The 18,678-nt window shown below is 47.7% G+C and overlaps 1 protein-coding gene across 2 annotated transcripts in view; it reads right to left on the reverse strand.

Moving 5' to 3' along the window:
• Window positions 1-1,027: 1,027 nt before the first annotated feature.
• ENTPD6 (ectonucleoside triphosphate diphosphohydrolase 6) overlaps window positions 1,028-18,678 on the reverse strand; it is a 131,454-nt gene continuing 113,803 nt past the window's right edge. For both annotated transcript variants that reach the window (XM_063918128.1, XM_063918129.1), the window contains exon 14: window positions 1,028-2,598. In XM_063918128.1, the coding sequence (XP_063774198.1) occupies window positions 2,512-2,598 (87 nt within the window). In that variant the 3' untranslated portion in view covers window positions 1,028-2,511. The remainder of the gene's footprint in view (window positions 2,599-18,678) is intronic.

Below are 18,678 nucleotides of genomic sequence, written 5' to 3' on the forward strand. Positions count from 1 at the left end.
AGTTCCCAGCATCCACTAGGACGTCAGAGAAAATAAGAATTTACTCACCGGTAATTCTATTTCTCGTAGTCCGTAGTGGATGCTGGGCGCCCGTCCCAAGTGCGGACTCTCTGCAATACATGTATATAGTTATTGCTTAACTAAAGGGTTATTGTTATGAGGCATCCGTTGAATGAGGCTCAGTTGTTGTTCATACTATTTACTGGGTATGGTTATCACAAGTTGTACGGTGTGATTGGTGTGGCTGGTATGAGTCTTACCCTGGATTCCAAATCCTTTCCTTGAAATGTCAGCTCTTCCGGGCACAGTTTCCCTGACTGAGGTCTGGAGGAGGGGCATAGAGGGAGGAGCCAGTGCCCACCAGATAGTACCTAATCTTTCTTTTAGAGTGCCCAGTCTCCTGCGGAGCCCGTCTATTCCCCATGGTCCTTACGGAGTTCCCAGCATCCACTACGGACTACGAGAAATAGAATTACCGGTGAGTAAATTCTTATTTTTTACATGGACTGCAGATAGGTGTGTGGGGGAAAAAAAAATTGTTAAAGGGCTGATAACACAGTCCTGTTGTAACGTTACCACAATAGCTTTCGCTGGAGGTAGGAATCCCCTGAATGAAGTCCCTTTAGGGTGGATGATGATGATGCTGGGATCCTAAATCCTCGCCAGGTTGCGGTATCCTCAATGCTGAGTGGGTGTGCACTGCCGCCACTGGCAAAAACTGTTCACCAATTATTTCTGCACAATCGTGTGAAAGTCCAATAACTTTGGATTCTGGTTGTTTTAACTTTGCATTCACTTGCAGTTTAATGTATGTATTTTACCTGTTTTTATTAAACAATTGTGTTTTTTTACCTTTAATCCATTCATCTCCACGTGCCTTATAGTTCCGTCTTTTATTCATTTATTTTATTATCGTTAGGCACTGCTATCATGCATTGTTGTGTGTTGTTCACAGTGTGAGAGCTGTCATGTCTACACAATGCTGCAAACTCAAATTGGTTAATTCTTAGCTATAAATAAATTCCAATACTGCAAAAAGTAGTTTTATTAAATATAACAGTGAAATATCTACACAATGTGATTTTATTAGTACACATTTACAATGAAATAATAACAGATCACAAACCTATTTTTGCCTTAAACCAGTTAACAAAACATTTAATTAGTCACAGGGTCACCTCAGAAGAGGTCAGCACCAGGAAGGGCAGTTGCAGCATGCTGGAGGTAGAGGCAAGTTACAGGACATATTACATGGCTATTTACTCACCTGGGTCAATCTACGTTAGTTATAGCGATAACTTTACTTTGCCACAGTCTGTAGTATGTAGCCAGTGCTGCATTTTGAGAGGATGTGAGGTTTCCTTTGCAGATGTTCAGTGCCTTACAGTATGTGGCTGCTCCCAGGTGGCACAAAATAGAACATTTATTTAAAAAATTTATATATATTCACTAGTTTAATTTGCAGTAAGTATACAGTCAAAGTTATATGAGGTAGGAGGTGGTCAAAGTTGCCATACCACCAGCATTAGACTTCAGATCAAATACTGTTATATGGGTGGGGAGGGGGGAGGGAGTGAGTGGACGCACCATATCCAGTAGCATATTAATGCAAACCCATGCTTTCCTGTTATACAGTATAAACCCTTCTAAAAACACACACTTCATACACAATTTTTTAGGATTGTTCAACTTCGATTATAACATTACAACAGTTATAGCTGATCCTTTCTGGAGGAGTAAAATTCCTCTGAACATTATTGATCAAATTCACCATCTTATCCCATTTTTTTTTTTTACAGTGAAAATATTGTATTTAATTGATTCATCTCCCATTTTAGCCACACACATTGTTGGCCAAAGTGGGTTGGCTGAGAACTGGCAGTTCAGTGATCAGTACACCCAATAAAAAAATAAAAAAAAATTTAAATAAAGCTTTTTATTGATGAGAAGACAGACTAAGAATTCACTGGGTAATAGTGATATCACTCTGCCATAAGGTAGTGAGCTTCACAACTCAGTGATGTCACTAGCTCCTAGCAATTTGATTGGCTGAATACTGCTATAGACCACATAATGGCCTGCCTCCACATTAAATCTGGACAAATGGTTGTTCCTTCACACTGCAGAATATTCACAATAATAAGAGATGATACTGCATGAAAAGAATAGGGGAATTGAGGCATCAATAGTGAAAGGATATGAAAAATAACTAGGAGATAAATATTTAAAGTTCCATTTTGAGCTTGCTTAAATAATAGTGCAACTAGATTTAAATATACAAATAAAGAAAAACTATGGCTGTAAAATGACTCCCCAAGGCAAATAGATCACAGTTATTTGTAAAGTGGCTGTGTTATTCTACTATGCAGATCACCCTAAAATATATAACAAACCCATCCCTGTGTAAACATGGCACAAATTATGGCAAAGTCTCTGAAAATGCTAATCAGAAACAGGTCAAGTAGTTTTTCCCCCAAAAATCATCTTCATATTTTTTTTAATCTCCTAGTTCTAGGTGTTACTTTTCATTAAATCCATGTAATAAAACGTTGCTCCAAGGGCCCAGCTGGTCTCAACGTCATTTATTTTCTTAACAAGCTGTGGAGACAAAATACAAGTTTATAAAAGCTACTACACTTCTCTCCCGTATACCACAGGACCACAAGATAAAGAAACTGGTGCAGGCACACTTTCTTATATACCTTTCACACTGAGAAATGGACCGGGGAAAAACCCAGGTTGTATGCCATTGTTATTGGGTCAACACGTGTTATGTGACCCTGGTCCACGACTAGGGTATTTCCTGGGTCTGAGCTGGATACACTGCGGTATGAAAAGATGTTCCACTACCCAGGTAATGTCAATAACCTCCTTTTTAACGTAACCCGGGGTATTAAGTTGAATGATTTTAAACACAAGGTTCACACATTCTGTAATTGAAGATATAGCACACTAATGTAATACATAATGTAATATAAGCAAACAGCAGTTTATTAATAAACAATAGGTATTCAACAACGTATAACAAAAAGATATAAAGTGCATCTGGAAAATGTTAACAGGGCTTCACTTTTTCGACATTTTGTTATGTTACAGCCTTATTCCAAAATAGAATAAATTAATTTTTTTCCCCCTCAAAATTCTACACACAATACCCCATAATGACAACATGAATAAAGTTTTTTTTTGAGATTTTTACAAATTTATTAAAAAAAAGAAATCACATGTACATAAGTATTCACAGCCTTTGCCATGAAGCTCAAAATTGAGCTCAGGTGCATCCTGTTTCCACTGATGATCCTGCAGCTTAATTGGAGTCCACCAGTGGTAAAATAGGATTTTAATTACCTACCGGTAAATCCTTTTCTCGTAGTCCATAAGGGATATTGGGGACAGATTTAGAACGATAGGGGGTATAGATGGGTCCAAAGGAGCCGGTGCACTTTAAATTTCTTCACTGGGTGTGCTAGCTCCTCCCCTCTATGCCCCCTCCCACAGGCAGTTATAGGTAAAACACTGCCTGAAGGAGAAAGGACATATTTGAGAGAAGGAACAACAATAAGGGGTGAGATTTACACACCACGAACATAAAATAACCAACAACGGCAGGAAACAAACAGCAATAGCTGAACAGGTAACCATATAAAAAGACAACCTGCAGAAAAGTCAACGCACTGAGGCGGGCGCCCAATATCCCTTATGGACTACGAGAAAAGGATTTACCGGCAGGTAATTAAAATCCTATTTTCTCTAGCATCCATAAGGGATATTGGGGAGACTTAGTACGATGGGGACGTCCCAAAGCTTCTAGAACGGGTGGGAATATGCAGAGACTTCTGCAGTACCGCCTGCCCAAACTGGGTATCCTCTTTGGCCAGGGTATCAAACTGGTAGAATTTTACAAAAGTGTTCTTCCTCGACCAGGTAGCAGTTCGGCACAGTTGCAAGGCCGAGACTCCATGGGCAGCCGCCCAAGAAGAGCCCACCGATCTGGTAGAGTGGGCCTTCAGAGACTTAGGAACAGGTAGGCCTGCCGACACATAGGCCTGTTGGATAGTAAATCTAATCCAACGAGCAATGGACTGCTTCGAAGCAGGATAACCCTTTTTCTGCACATCATAGAGTACGAACAAGGAATCCATCTTTCTGATCCGAGCCGTTCGCTTAACATAGATCTTCAAGGCTCGCACAGCATCCAATGCCTCTGGAGGAGCAGAAGTGCCAGAATTTGACGGGACCACAAAAGGTTGATTCAGGTGGAACGCAGACACAATCTTCGGTAGGAACTGCTGCCTAGTCCTGAGCTCCACTCTATCCTCGTAAAAGACCAAGTATGGACTTTTACACGATAAGGCGCCATGTTCTGAGACACGTTTAGCAGAAGTCAGGGCCAGTAACATCACAGTCTTCCACGTCAGGTACTTGTTTTCGACCATCAGAGGTTCAAATTAGGAGGACTGTAGAAATTCCAACACAACATTCAAATCCCAGGGTGCCGTAGGCGGCACAAAAGGAGGTTGTATGTGGAGTACCCCTTGCCAGAAGGTCAATTTCTGGCAACACTGCTAATTTATTCTGGAAGAAAATTAAGAGAGCTGAAATCTGGACCTTAATGTAACCCAGACGTAAGCCCTTATCCACACCAGCCTACAGGAAACGTAAGAAATGTCCCAAGTGGAACTCTGCAGGCGGATACATGCGTTCCTCACACCAAGAGACATCTCCAGATATGATGATAGTGTTTTGACGTCACAGTTTTCCTGGCCTGAACCATGGCAGCAATAACCTTTTTGGAAAAGCCCTTGTGAGCTAGGATGTTCCGCTCAACCTCTATGCCATCAAACAAAGTCGCCGTAAGTCCGGGTAGACGAACGGTCCTTGTTGCAGAAGATCTGTTCGTAGTGGTAGAGGCCAAGGGTCTTCGACAGACATGTCCAAAAGATCCACGTAGACCAGCCAGTAAGGCCAAGGCGCCGTCAGTGCATCCACTGCCCTCACCTGAGGGTCCCTGGTTCGTGAGCAATACCAGTGAAGCTTCTTGTTGAGTCGAGAAGCCATCATGTCTATATGTGGGCAGCCCCACTGGTCGATGATTTGCTGAAAGACCTGATGGTGGAGCCCCCACTCCCCTGGGTGGAGATCGTGATGACTTAGGAAGTCCGCTTCCCAGTTGTTCACACCCGGAATGAAGATTGTGGACATCTCTCTTGCATTTCTTTCCGCCCAGAGGAGTACCTTTGACACCTCTCGCAAGCAGGCTCTGCCGATTGATGTACGCCACTGCTGTGGTGTTGTCCGACTGCACTTGGATCGCGTGATCCTTGAGCAGAAGAGAGGCCTGAAGCAGATGCCCTGGAACTGAGCCCCTTGGATGACAGCTCCCCATCCTCTCAGACTAGCATCCATCGTGAGTAGGATCCAATTCTGAATCCCGAAACTCTGACCTTCCAGGAGATTGAAGGACTTCAGCCACCACAGGAGGGAAATCCTGGCCTAAGCTGACAGCCGTATCATCCGGTGCGTCTGTAGATGTGATCCGGACCACTTGCTCAGGAGATCCACTTGAAATGTTCTGGCATGGAACCTCCCATATTGGACTGCCTCATGTGAGGCAACCATCTTCCCCAACAATCTTATGCAAAGATGGATAGATACTCGAGCAGGTCAGAGCACCATGCAGACCAACTCCTGAAGTGTTCTCACTTTGACCTCCGAGAGGAACACCTCCTGGGCCACAGTATCCAGTAACATCCCCAGGAACAGGAGCTGCTGAGTTGGCTCCAGGTGGGACTTCTGTAAATTGAGAATCCACCCATGGTGTGACAGAAGTTGGATAGTGCGGTCGATATGGAGCAATAAAAGCTCCCTGGATCTTGCTTTTATCAGGAGATCGTCCAGGTAAGGGACAACATTGACCCCCTGGACCCGGAGCTGGAACATAAACTCCGCCATTACCTTTATGAACACCCTCAGAGCTGTGGACAGGCCGAAGGGTAGTGCCTGGAAGTGGTAGTGATAGTCCAGCAGGGTAAACCTCAGATAAGCCTTTTTCGTCTGTTTTTTTTCCAGGCTAACTTAAACAGGTCATCTAACTCTGCAGAATCAGAGAAAGTGACATTAGGCTTGTTCTGTGTAAATAAAAACGACTGCTGTGATGCAGCGTCCTCTAGAGGGAGTTAAAGCACGGTCCGTATGAGGGGTTCAATACCCACTAACGGGATCCAAGTTCTCCCCATCCTCCTGTACCTTTTCAGCTGAATCAGAGTAGAGCAGGTAAACCACGCTTTTGTGGTCCTGAGTGAGAGAGGGGGGGCTGTGTAACATCTGCCCTGGCAGCTTAGGGGGTCATTCTGACCCGATCGCAGGCTGCAGTTCGCAGTGGTGCGATCGGGTAAGAACTGCGCATGCACTTGCGCCACGCATGCCAGACGGCCAAAGGCCGTCGTTACCTAGCGATCGCCTCTGCTTGACTGACAGGTAGAGGCAGGCGCTGGGCGAGAGGGGGCGGCAAGGCGGCGCTTGGCCACCGTTTTCGGGGCGTGGTCTGGCCAACTAGGTGTGGCCGGACCGTGCGGGGGACAGGCCGCAGCAGCTGTGTGATGTTACATGCAGTCGCTGCGACGAGTAACTCCTGGCCAGCCACAAGAGCTGTGCTGGCCAGGAGTTACTCAAGTACAAAAGCATCGCCGCTGTGCGATGCTTTTGTACTTGTGGGGGGTGGGGTGGGGGGGGGGGCAGCCAAACATGCGGGGCGGACTAGCCCTGTGCTGTGCGTCCCCCCGCAGGTCTGTGTCAGTGATCGTAGCTGTGCTAAATTTAGCACAGCTATGATCAGGTCGGAATGACCCCCTAAGTCTGCAACAGCCTGTTGTAGTAGCTGAGTTTTCTGAATATTAGCAGTGACTTGTGATGACATATCAGACATGATATTTTTAAGGGCCCCTAGCCAGGAAGGCTCTTAACCCTCTCCCCCAGCCCCCTCACTGAGTTGTGAAGATTGGCTGCATTGTTCACAGGATACAGAATCAAATGATAAGGGAGAGAATCTGGTGTGGCATACACTGCATAGTTTGTGTTTACCCATGTTCACAGTACATCACAATGACATAACACATACACACAGACAATAATACTTAGCAAGCCTGCCCTTACTGTATGTGAGAGAGAGAAGACCAGCACACCCCAGCTACACAGCCCTAGTGAGGCTGTAAGCTTATTATATAACAGTGAAAACCTATGATTTTTGTCCTGCATGGGACACAGATTACGTACAATAGCGGCTCTCCCCCTTTGCTGCACCCGGTACAAGTTTTCCAGCGTGTCTTGAGTGTCAGGAGGAGCTGTGTGAGCCTGCTACTGCTGCAGTAAGCAGAGGAAGGCACCAAAATGCCGCTGGTCCCGCTCTGAGGTAGCTCCAGCGTTTTTTTTTATACTGGCAATGTCTCCTAAAGTGCTTAAAAACATCAGACAAGTGCTAGTTTAAGTCACCGCTAGCCAGTTTACACAGGGCTATAGCGGGTCCCCCCCAGGAGGGTCCCGTATGCCTCCCTTGTGTGTCAGCCGCACCTTGAACCAGGGGACTTCCCTAGCGGGGCCCCCTGTTTGTACTCACCACTCTAGTCACCTTCGGCAAGTGTCAGGGGTGTGTGGCGTGCTGCGATTGCGACAGCTACGGCTCAGTGCCCCGCTGTACAAACAACCTCTAAGGACAGCGGTCCTGCAGAGGGGAAGTGGCTCTGACACCTCGCAAGGCCGGTGACCGCCTCCCACGGTGCAGGTATGCTGTTGCCAAAACAGCATACCGAAAATAAAGATTTAAAATAAACCGAGGAAAACTCTGGAGCTGCAGAGATGTGCATCCTCTCCTGAGGGCACTTTTTTCTAAACTGCCTGTGGGAGGGGCATAGAGTGGAGGAGCCAGCACACCCAGTGAAGAAATTTAAAGTGCACCGGCTTCTTTGGACAGTCTATACCCCATCGTACTAAGTCTCCCCAATATCCCTTATGGATGATAGAGAAATGGACATGATTTGGAAAGGCACACACCTGTCTATATAAGGTCCCACACTTGACAGTGCATGTCTGAGCACAAACCAAGCATGAAGTCAAATGAATTGTCTGTAGACCTCTGAGACAGGATTGTCTCAAAGCACAAATTTGGGGAAGGGTACAGAAAAATATCCGCTGCTTTGAAGGTCCCAATGAGTACAGTGGCCTCCATCATCCGTAAATGGAAGAAGTTTGGAACCACCAGGACTCTTCCTAGAGCTGGCTGGCTTTCTAAACTGAGCCATTGGGGGAGAAGGGCCCTAGTCAGGGAGGTGACCAAGAACCCGATGGTCACTCTGTCAGAGCTACAGCATTCCTCTGTGGAGAGAGGAGAACCTTCCAGAAGAACAACCATCTCTGCAGCAATCCACCAATCAGGCCTGTATGATAGAGTAGCCAGACGGAAGCCAGTCCTTAGTAAAAAAGCACATGGCAGCCCGCCCGGAGTTTGACAAAACGCACCTGAAGGACTCTGACCATGAGAAACAAAATTCTCTGGTGTGATGGGTCAAAGATTCAACTCTTTGGCGTGAATGTCAGGCATCATGTTTTGAGAAACCTGGCTCCGCTCATCACAAGGCCAATACCATCCCTACAGTGAAGCATGGTGGTGGCAGCATCATGCTGTGGGGATGGTTTTCAGCGGCAGAAACCGGGAGACTAGTCAGGATAGAGGGAAAGGTGAATGCAGCAAAGTACAGAGACATCCTGGATGAAAACCTGCTCCAGAGCGCTCTTGATCTCAGACTGGGACGACGGTTCATCTTTCAGCAGGACAACAACCCTAAGCACACAGCCAAGATATCAAAGGAGTGGCTTCAGGACAACTCTGTGAATGTCCTTGGGTAGCCCAGACTTGAATCCGATTGAACATCTCTGGAGAGATCTGAAAATGGCTGTGCACCGACGCTTTCCATCCAAACTGATGGAGCTTGAGAGGTGCTACAAAGAGGAACAGGCAAAACTGCCCAAAGATAGGTGTGCCAAGCTTGTGACATCATATTCAAAAAGACTTGAAGCTGTAATTGCTGCCAAAGGTGCATCAACAAAGTATTGAGCAAAAGCTTTGAATACTTATGTACATGTGATTTCTTAGTGTTTTATTTTTAATACATTTGCAAAAATCTTGTTGTCATTATGGAGTATTGTGTGTAGAATTTTGAGGGAAAAAATAAGAATTTACTTACCGATAATTCTATTTCTCGTAGTCCGTAGTGGATGCTGGGAACTCCGTAAGGACCATGGGGAATAGCGGCTCCGCAGGAGACTGGGCACAAATAGAAAGCTTTAGTACTACCTGGTGTGCACTGGCTCCTCCCCCTATGACCCTCCTCCAAGCCTCAGTTAGGATACTGTGCCTGGACGAGCGTACACAATAAGGAAGGATTTTGAATCCCGGGTAAGACTCATACCAGCCACACCAATCACACCGTATAACTTGTGATCTGAACCCAGTTAACAGTATGATAACAGAGGAGCCTCTAGAAAAGATGGCTCACTACAACAATAACCCGATTTAGTTAACAATAACTATGTACAAGTATTGCAGACAATCCGCACTTGGGATGGGCGCCCAGCATCCACTACGGACTACGAGAAATAGAATTATCGGTAAGTAAATTCTTATTTTCTCTGACGTCCTAGTGGATGCTGGGAACTCCGTAAGGACCATGGGGATTATACCAAAGCTCCCAAACGGGCGGGAGAGTGCGGATGACTCTGCAGCACCGAACGAGAGAACTCCAGATCCTCCTCAGCCAGGGTATCAAATTTGTAGAATTTAGCAAACGTGTTTGCCCCTGACCAAGTAGCTGCTCGGCAAAGTTGTAAAGCCGAGACCCCTCGGGCAGCCGCCCAAGATGAGCCCACTTTCCGTGTGGAATGGGCTTTTACAGATTTTGGCTGTGGCAGGCCTGCCACAGAATGTGCAAGCTGAATTGTACTACAAATCCAACGAGCAATCGTCTGCTTAGAAGCAGGAGCACCCAGCTTGTTGGGTGCATACAGGATAAACAGCGAGTCAGATTTTCTGACTCCAGCCGTCCTGGAAACATATTTTCAGGGCCCTGACTACGTCCAGCAACTTGGAGTCCTCCAAGTCCCTAGTAGCCGCAGGTACCACAATAGGCTGGTTCAAGTGAAACGCTGAATCCACCTTAGGGAGAAATTGAGGACAAGTCCTCAATTCTGCCCTGTCCGTATGAAAAATTAGGTAAGGGCTTTTATGTGACAAAGCCGCCAATTCTGAGACACGCCTGGGTGAAGCCAGGGCCAACAGCATTACCACTTTCCATGTGAGATATTTTAAGTCCACAGTGGTGAGTGGTTCAAACCAATGTGATTTTAGGAACCCCAAAACTACATTGAGATCCCAAGGTGCCACTGGAGGCACAAAAGGAGGCTGTATATGCAGTACCCTTTTGACAAACGTCTGAACCTCAGGAACTGAAGCCAGTTCTTTCTGGAAGAAAATTGACAGGGCCGAAATTTGAACCTTAATGGACCCTAATTTTAGGCCCATAGACAGTCCTGTTTGCAGGAAATGCAGGAAACGACCCAGTTGAAATTCCTCTGTAGGGGCCTTCCTGGCCTCGCACCACGCAACATATTTACGCCAAATACGGTGATAATGCTGCACGGTTACATCCTTCCTGGCTTTAATCAGGGTAGGGATGACTTCATCCGGAATGCCTTTTTCCTTCAGGATCCGGCGTTCAACCGCCATGCCGTCAAACGCAGCCGCGGTAAGTCTTGGAACAGACAGGGTCCCTGCTGGAGCAGGTCCCTTCTTAGAGGTAGAGGCCACGGGTCCTCTGTGAGCATCTCTTGAAGTTCCGGGTACCAAGTCCTTCTTGGCCAATCCGGAGCCACGAGTATAGTCCTTACTCCTCTCCTTCTTATGATTCTCAGTACCTTGGGTATGAGAGGCAGAGGAGGGAACACATACACTGACTGGTACACCCACGGTGTTACCAGAGCGTCCACAGCTATTGCCTGAGGGTCCCGTGACCTGGCGCAATACCCGTCTAGTTTTTTGTTGAGGCGGGACGCCATCATGTCCACCTTTGGTTTTTCCCAACGGTTCACAATCATGTGGAAGACTTCTGGGTGAAGTCCCCACTCTCCCGGGTGGAGGTCGTGTCTGCTGAGGAAGTCTGCTTCCCAGTTGTCCACTCCCGGAATGAATACTGCTGACAGTGCTATCACATGACTTTCCGCCCAGCGAAGAATCCTTGCAACTTCTGCCATTGCCCTCCTGCTTCTTGTGCCGCCCTGTCTGTTTACGTGGGCGACTGCCGTGATGTTGTCCGACTGGATCAACACCGGCTGACCCTGAAGCAGAGGCCTTGCTAGGCTTAGAGCATTGTAAATGGCTCTTAGCTCCAGTATATTTATGTGAAGTGTTGTCTCCAGGCTTGACCACAAGCCCTGGAAATTTCTTCCTTGTGTGACTGCTCCCCAGCCTCGCAGGCTGGCATCCGTGGTCACCAGGACCCAGTCCTGAATGCCGAATCTGCGGCCCTCTAGAAGATGAGCACTCTGCAACCACCACAGAAGAGACACCCTTGTCCTTGGGGACAGGGTTATCCGCTGATGCATCTGAAGATGCGATCCGGACCATTTTTCCAGCAGATCCCACTGGAACGTTCTTGCGTGGAATCTGCCGAATGGAATCGCTTCGTAGGAAGCTACCATCTTTCCCAGGACTCTTGTGCATTGAACCACTGAGACTTGCCCTGGTTTCAGGAGGTTTCTGACCAGTTCGGATAACTCCCTGGCTTTCTCCTCCGGAAGGAACACCTTTTTCTGGACTGTGTCCAGAATCATCCCTAGGAACAGAAGACGTGTTGTCGGAATCAGCTGCGATTTTGGGATATTTAGAATCCAGCCGTGCTGCCGTAGCACTACTTGAGATAGGGCTACTCCGACTACTAACTGTTCTCTGGATCTTGCTCTTATCAGGAGATCGTCCAAGTAAGGGATAATTAAAACGCCTTTTCTTCGAAGAAGAATCATCATTTCGGCCATTACCTTGGTAAAGACCCGGGGTGCCGTGGATAATCCAAACGGCAGCGTCTGAAACTGATAGTGACAGTTTTGTACCACAAACCTGAGGTACCCTTGATGAGAAGGGTAAATGGGGACATGGAGGTAGGCATCTTTGATGTCCAGAGACACCATATAGTCCCCCTCTTCCAGGTTCGCGATCACTGCCCTGAGTGACTCCATCTTGAATTTGAACCTCTGTATGTAAGTGTTCAAAGACTTCAGATTTAAAATAGGTCTCACCGAGCCGTCCGGCTTCGGTACCACAAACAGCGTGGAATAATACCCCTTCCCTTGTTGCAGGAGGGGTACCTTGATTATCACCTGCTGGGAATACAGCTTGTGAACTGCCTCCAATACTGCCTCCCTGTCGGAGGGAGACGTTGGTAAAGCAGACTTCAGGAACCGGCGAGGGGGAGACGTCTCGAACTCCAATTTGTACCCCTGAGATACTACTTGAAGGATCCAGGGGTCCACTTGCGAGTGAGCCCACTGCGCGCTGAAATTCTTGAGACGGGCCCCCACGGTGCCTGAGTCCGCTTGTAAGGCCCCAGCGTCATGCTGAGGACTTGGCAGAAGCGGGAGAGGGCTTTTGTTCCTGGGAATTGGCTGTCTGTTGCAGTCTTTTTCCCCTTCCTCTGCCCCGGGGCAGAAAAGAGGAACCTTTTGCCCGCTTGCCCTTATGGGGACGAAAGGACTGCGCCTGATAAGACGGCGTCTTTTTATGCTGAGAGGCGACCTGGGGTATAAATGTGGATTTCCCAGCAGTTGCCGTGGCCACCAGGTCCGATAGACCGACCCCAAATAACTCCTCCCCTTTATAAGGCAATATTTCCATATGCCGTTTAGAATCCGCATCACCTGACCACTGTCGCGTCCATAACCCTCTTCTGGCAGAAATGGACAGCGCACTCACTCTTGATGCCAGAGTGCAAATATCCCTCTGTGCATCTCGCATATATAGAAATGCATCTTTTAAATGCTTTATAGTCAACAATATACTGTCCCTATCCAGGGTATCAATATTTTCAGTCAGGGAATCCGACCAAGCCACCCCAGCGCTGCACATCCAGGCTGAGGCGATTGCTGGTCGCAGTATAACACCAGTATGTGTGTATATACGTTTTAGGATATTCTCCAGTTTTCTGTCACCTGGTTCCTTGAGGGCGGCCGTATCAGGAGACGGTAACGCCACTTGTTTTGATAAGCGTGTGAGTGCTTTATCCACTCTAGGGGGTGTTTCCCAACGCGCCCTAACCTCTGGCGGGAAAGGGTATAATGCCAATAACTTTTGAGAAATTATCAGTTTTTTATCGGGGGAAACCCACGCTTCATCACACACCTCATTTAATTCATCTGATTCAGGAAAAACTACGGGTAGTTTTTTCACACCCCACATAATACCCTTTTTAGTGGTACTTGCAGTATCAGAAATGTTTAAAACCTCTCTCATTGCCGTGATCATGTAACGTGTGGCCCTACTGGAAGTCACGTTTGTCTCCTCACCGTCGACACTGGAGTCAGTATCCGTGTCGACGTCTGTATCTACCATCTGAGGTAACGGCCGTTTTAGAGCCCCTGATGGTTTCTGAGACGCCTGGACAGGGACTAGCTGATTAGCCGGCTGTCTCATGTCATCAACTGTCTTTTGTAAGGAGCTGACATTGTCACGTAAATCCTTCCATAAAGCCATCCACTCAGGTGTCGACTCCCTAGGGGGTGACATCTCTATTATAGGCAATTGCTCCGCCTCCACATCATTTTCCTCCTCATACATGTCGACACAAACGTACCGACACACAGCACACGCACAGGGAATGCTCTGATAGAGGACAGGACCCCACTAGCCCTTTGGGGAGACAGAGGGAGAGTATGCCAGCACACACCAGAGCGCTATATATATATATATATATATATATATATATATATATATATATAGGGACAACCTTATATAAGTGTTTCTCCCTTTATAGCTGCTGTATTGTTAATATCCCGCCAATTAGTGCCCCCCTCTCTTTTTTACCCTGTTTCTGAAGTGCAGGACTGCAGGGGAGAGTCAGGGAGACGTCCTTCCAGCGGAGCTGTGAGGGAAAATGGCACCTGTGTGCTGAGGAGATAGGCTCCGCCCCCTTCTCGGCGGCCTTTCTCCCGCTTTTTGTGGAAATCTGGCAGGGGTTAAAATTCATCCATATAGCCCAGGGGGCTATATGTGATGCATTTTCGCCAGCCAAGGTGTTTCTATTGCTGCTCAGGGCGCCCCCCCCCTAGCGCCCTGCACCCTCAGTGACCGGAGTGTGAAGTGTGCTGAGAAGCAATGGCGCACAGCTGCAGTGCTGTGCGCTACCTTGTGGAAGACAGGATGTCTTCTGCCGCCGATTTTCCGGACCTGTTCTTGCTTCTGGCTCTGTAAGGGGGCCGGCGGCGCGGCTCTGGGACCGAGCTCCAAGGCTGGGCCTGTGATCGGTCCCTCTGGAGCTAATGGTGTCCAGTAGCCTAAGAAGCCCAATCCACTCTGCACGCAGGTGAGTTCGCTTCTTCTCCCCTTAGTCCCTCGATGCAGTGAGCCTGTTGACAGCAGGTCTCACTGAAAATAAAAAACCTAAACTAAAACTTTCACTAAGAAGCTCAGGAGAGCCCCTAGTGTGCACCCTTCTCGTTCGGGCACAAAAATCTAACTGAGGCTTGGAGGAGGGTCATAGGGGGAGGAGCCAGTGCACACCAGGTAGTACTAAAGCTTTCTATTTGTGCCCAGTCTCCTGCGGAGCCGCTATTCCCCATGGTCCTTACGGAGTTCCCAGCATCCACTAGGACGTCAGAGAAAATGAATTTATTCCATTTTGGAATAAAGCTGTAACATAACAAAATGTGAAAAAGTGAAGATATGTGAATACTTTCCAGATGCACTGTAGATAGATAGATCTATAGCATTAGTCAAACATGGATTTTGTGTGGGGCAGAAGGGATTTGTCCACACAGGGAAGAAAAGGCATGTGTAAGAACACCTAATTGCTGTGGAGGTGAGTCAGTCTGGAAGAATGTTGCCTCTGTATCCAGTCAAAGTGAGGATGGGAAAGCAGTCATGCTGCAAGGTAAGTCAAAGAGCCCAGTTGGCTATGGAAGCCATTGAGGGACAGGAGGCCAGTGCTTAAACCTACAGAAGGCATCGAAGACCACCAAACTGAGTTTATGTTGCTAGGAATAAACCAGGCCACTGAGCCTTGATTGTGATTAGGTCAGGAGGCCAGTGTAAACCTGTAGGAGACGGGGAAAACCAACAAATACTAAGTGACTTTGAGTAGCCTTAGACAAGCCAAGACAGGCCGCAGCCTGGGGTACCTGCAAGCAGCAGGCAAGACTTTGTGATGCAGACTAGCTGCCCAAGTACAGTGAGGGGCGAAGAAGTGAGTTAGTGCCCTGAATGGGGGAACTAGGCTGTTTGTCGTCTTCATTTCATTTATGCTGCCAGTAAAGTAGCAATCATGTCATTTATTTACCTGGAAAGCTGTGTGTGGACCCTGATTAAGCATGCACGCAAAGCACAATCTCCGATAAGCAGCCGTTGGAGCCGCGATAACACATGGGATCAGGGATTTATCTCCGATCCCATGTGTTTTTGCAGCTTGCTCCCCCAAAATATGACAGAGGTGCAGGGGAGTGCTTACTTTTGGATCTCCACAGGCGGCATCTTCTTTATAAACAATCTGCTACCGCAGGGTCCCGTGTCCTCCTATCTTCAGTTGTGTCCTGGCTGACTGTCTCTCCTTCACAGCTGTATTACTGGGAGGAGGTATGGCTATAGTCCTGGGATATCCCAGCCCGGCCACACCTCCTCCCAGTAATGCATCTGTGAAGGAGAGACGGCCAGCGGCGGCTAGGACACAAATGAATATAGGAGGACAAAGCACCCTGCGATAGCAGACTGTTCTTAAAAGAGATGCCGCCAGCATGGATCTGGAGGTAAGCGCTCATCCGCACAGCAGTGGGTGGCTAAAAAGGGAGAGTGGGCCTGCACCAGCGGTGCAAGTATGCAGGTACGCTCGGGCACGGAGTACCCTTAAGAATTTGGCAGCGGGTACGCAGTACCACCTGCCACACACTTTGCCATTACTCCATTTATAATGTGCCACAAAGCAACAAGACCATGGTGCTTGGCAGCATGACAGCTCCTCCCACATTGTCAGGGTTACTGGGAGTGTGACAGTGGCTGTATTTTCCTGTTATAATGGAGGCATTACTGTATATTGTTCTTAAATTGGGGGCATTACTATATATTTCTATTATACTGGCGGTATCACTATATATTTCTATTATACTGGAGGTATCACTATATTTCTCTAACGTCCTAAGTGGATGCTGGGGACTCCGTAAGGACCATGGGGATAGCGGCTCCGCAGGAGACTGGGCACAAAGTAAAAAGCTTTAGGACTACCTGGTGTGCATTGGCTCCTCCCCCTATGACCCTCCTCCAAGCCTCAGTTAAGATTTTGTGCCCGAACGAGTAAACAGACAGGGCGGCACAAGAAGCAGGAGGGCAATGACGGAAGTTGCAAGGATTCTTCGCTGGGCGGAAAATCATGTAATAGCACTGTCAGCAGTGTTCATTCCGGGAGTGGACAACTGGGAAGCAGACTTCCTCAGCAGACACGATCTCCACCCGGGGGAGTGGGGACTTCACCCAGAAGTCTTCCACATGATTGTGAACCGTTGGGAAAAACCAAAGGTGGACATGATGGCGTCCCGCCTCAACAAAAAACTGGACAGATATTGCGCCAGGTCAAGGGACCCTCAGGCAATAGCTGTGGACGCTCTGGTAACACCGTGGATGTACCGATCAGTGTATGTGTTCCCTCCTCTACCTCTCATACCCAAGGTATTGAGAATCATAAGAAGGAGAGGAGTAAAGACTATACTCGTGGCTCCGGATTGGCCAAGAAGGACTTGGTACCCGGAACTTCAAGAGATGCTCACGGAAGACCCGTGGCCTCTACCTCTAAGAAAGGACCTGCTCCAGCAGGGACCATGTCTGTTTCAAGACTTACCGCGGCTGCGTTTGACGGCATGGCGGTTGAACTCCGGATCCTGAAGGAAAAAGGCATTCCGGATGAAGTCATCCCTACCCTGATCAAAGCCAGGAAGGATGTAACTGTGCAACATTATCACCGTATTTGGCGTAAATATGTTGCGTGGTGTGAGGCCAGGAAGGCCCCTACAGAGGAATTTCAACTGGGTCGTTTCCTGCATTTCCTGCAAACAGGACTGTCTATGGGCCTAAAATTAGGGTCCATTAAGGTTCAAATTTCGGCCCTGTCAATATTCTTCCAAAAAGAACTAGCTTCAGTTCCTGAAGTTCAGACGTTTGTCAAGGGGGTACTGCATATACAGCCTCCTTTTGTGCCTCCAGTGGCACCTTGGGATCTCAATGTAGTTTTGGGATTCCTAAAATCACATTGGTTTGAACCACTCACCACTGTGGACTTAAAATATCTCACATGGAAAGTGGTAATGATGTTAGCCCTGGCTTCAGCCAGGCGTGTATCAGAATTGGCGGCTTTATCCTATAAAAGCCCTTACCTAATTTTTCATACGGATAGGGCAGAATTGAGAACTCGGCCTCAATTTCTTCCTAAGGTGGTTTCAGCATTTCACTTAAACCAGCCTATTGTGGTGCCTGCGGCTACTAGGGACTTGGAGGATTCCAAGTTGCTAGACGTAGTCAGGGCCCTGAAAATATATGTTTCCAGGACGGCTGGAGTCAGAAAATCTGACTCGCTGTTTATCCTGTATGCACCCAACAAGCTGGGTGCTCCTGCTTCTAAGCAGACGATTGCTCGTTGGATTTGTAGTAAAATTCAGCTTGCACATTCTGTGGCAGGCCTGCCACAGCCAAAATCTGTAAAAGCCCATTCCACACGGAAAGTGGGCTCATCTTGGGCGGCTGCCCGAGGGGTCTCGGCTTTACAACTTTGCCGAGCAGCTACTTGGTCAGGGGCAAACACGTTTGCTAAATTCTACAAATTTGATACCCTGGCTGAGGAGGACCTGGAGTTCTCTCATTCGGTGCTGCAGAGTCATCCGCACTCTCCTGCCCGTTTGGCAGCTTTGTTATAATCCCCATGGTCCTTACGGAGTCCCCAGCATCCACTTAGGACGTTAGAGAAAATAAGAATTTACTTACCGATAATTCTATTTCTCATAGTCCGTAGTGGATGCTGGGCGCCCATCCCAAGTGCGGATTGTCTGCAATACTTGTACATAGTTATTGTTACAAAAATCGGGTTATTATTGTTGTGAGCCATCTTTTCAGAGGCTCCTTTGTTATCATGCTGTTAACTGGGTTCAGATCACAAGTTGTACGGTGTGATTGGTGTGGCTGGTTTGAGTCTTACCTGGGATTCAAAATCCTTCCTTATTGTGTACGCTCGTCCGGGCACAGTATCCTAACTGAGGCTTGGAGGAGGGTCATAGGGGGAGGAGCCAGTGCACACCAGGTAGTCCTAAAGCTTTTTACTTTGTGCCCAGTCTCCTGCGGAGCCGCTATCCCCATGGTCCTTACGGAGTCCCCAGCATCCACTACGGACTATG

This window comes from Pseudophryne corroboree, chromosome 4 (assembly GCF_028390025.1).
Source record: "Pseudophryne corroboree isolate aPseCor3 chromosome 4, aPseCor3.hap2, whole genome shotgun sequence".
In the NCBI taxonomy this organism is placed as follows: domain Eukaryota; kingdom Metazoa; phylum Chordata; class Amphibia; order Anura; family Myobatrachidae; genus Pseudophryne; species Pseudophryne corroboree.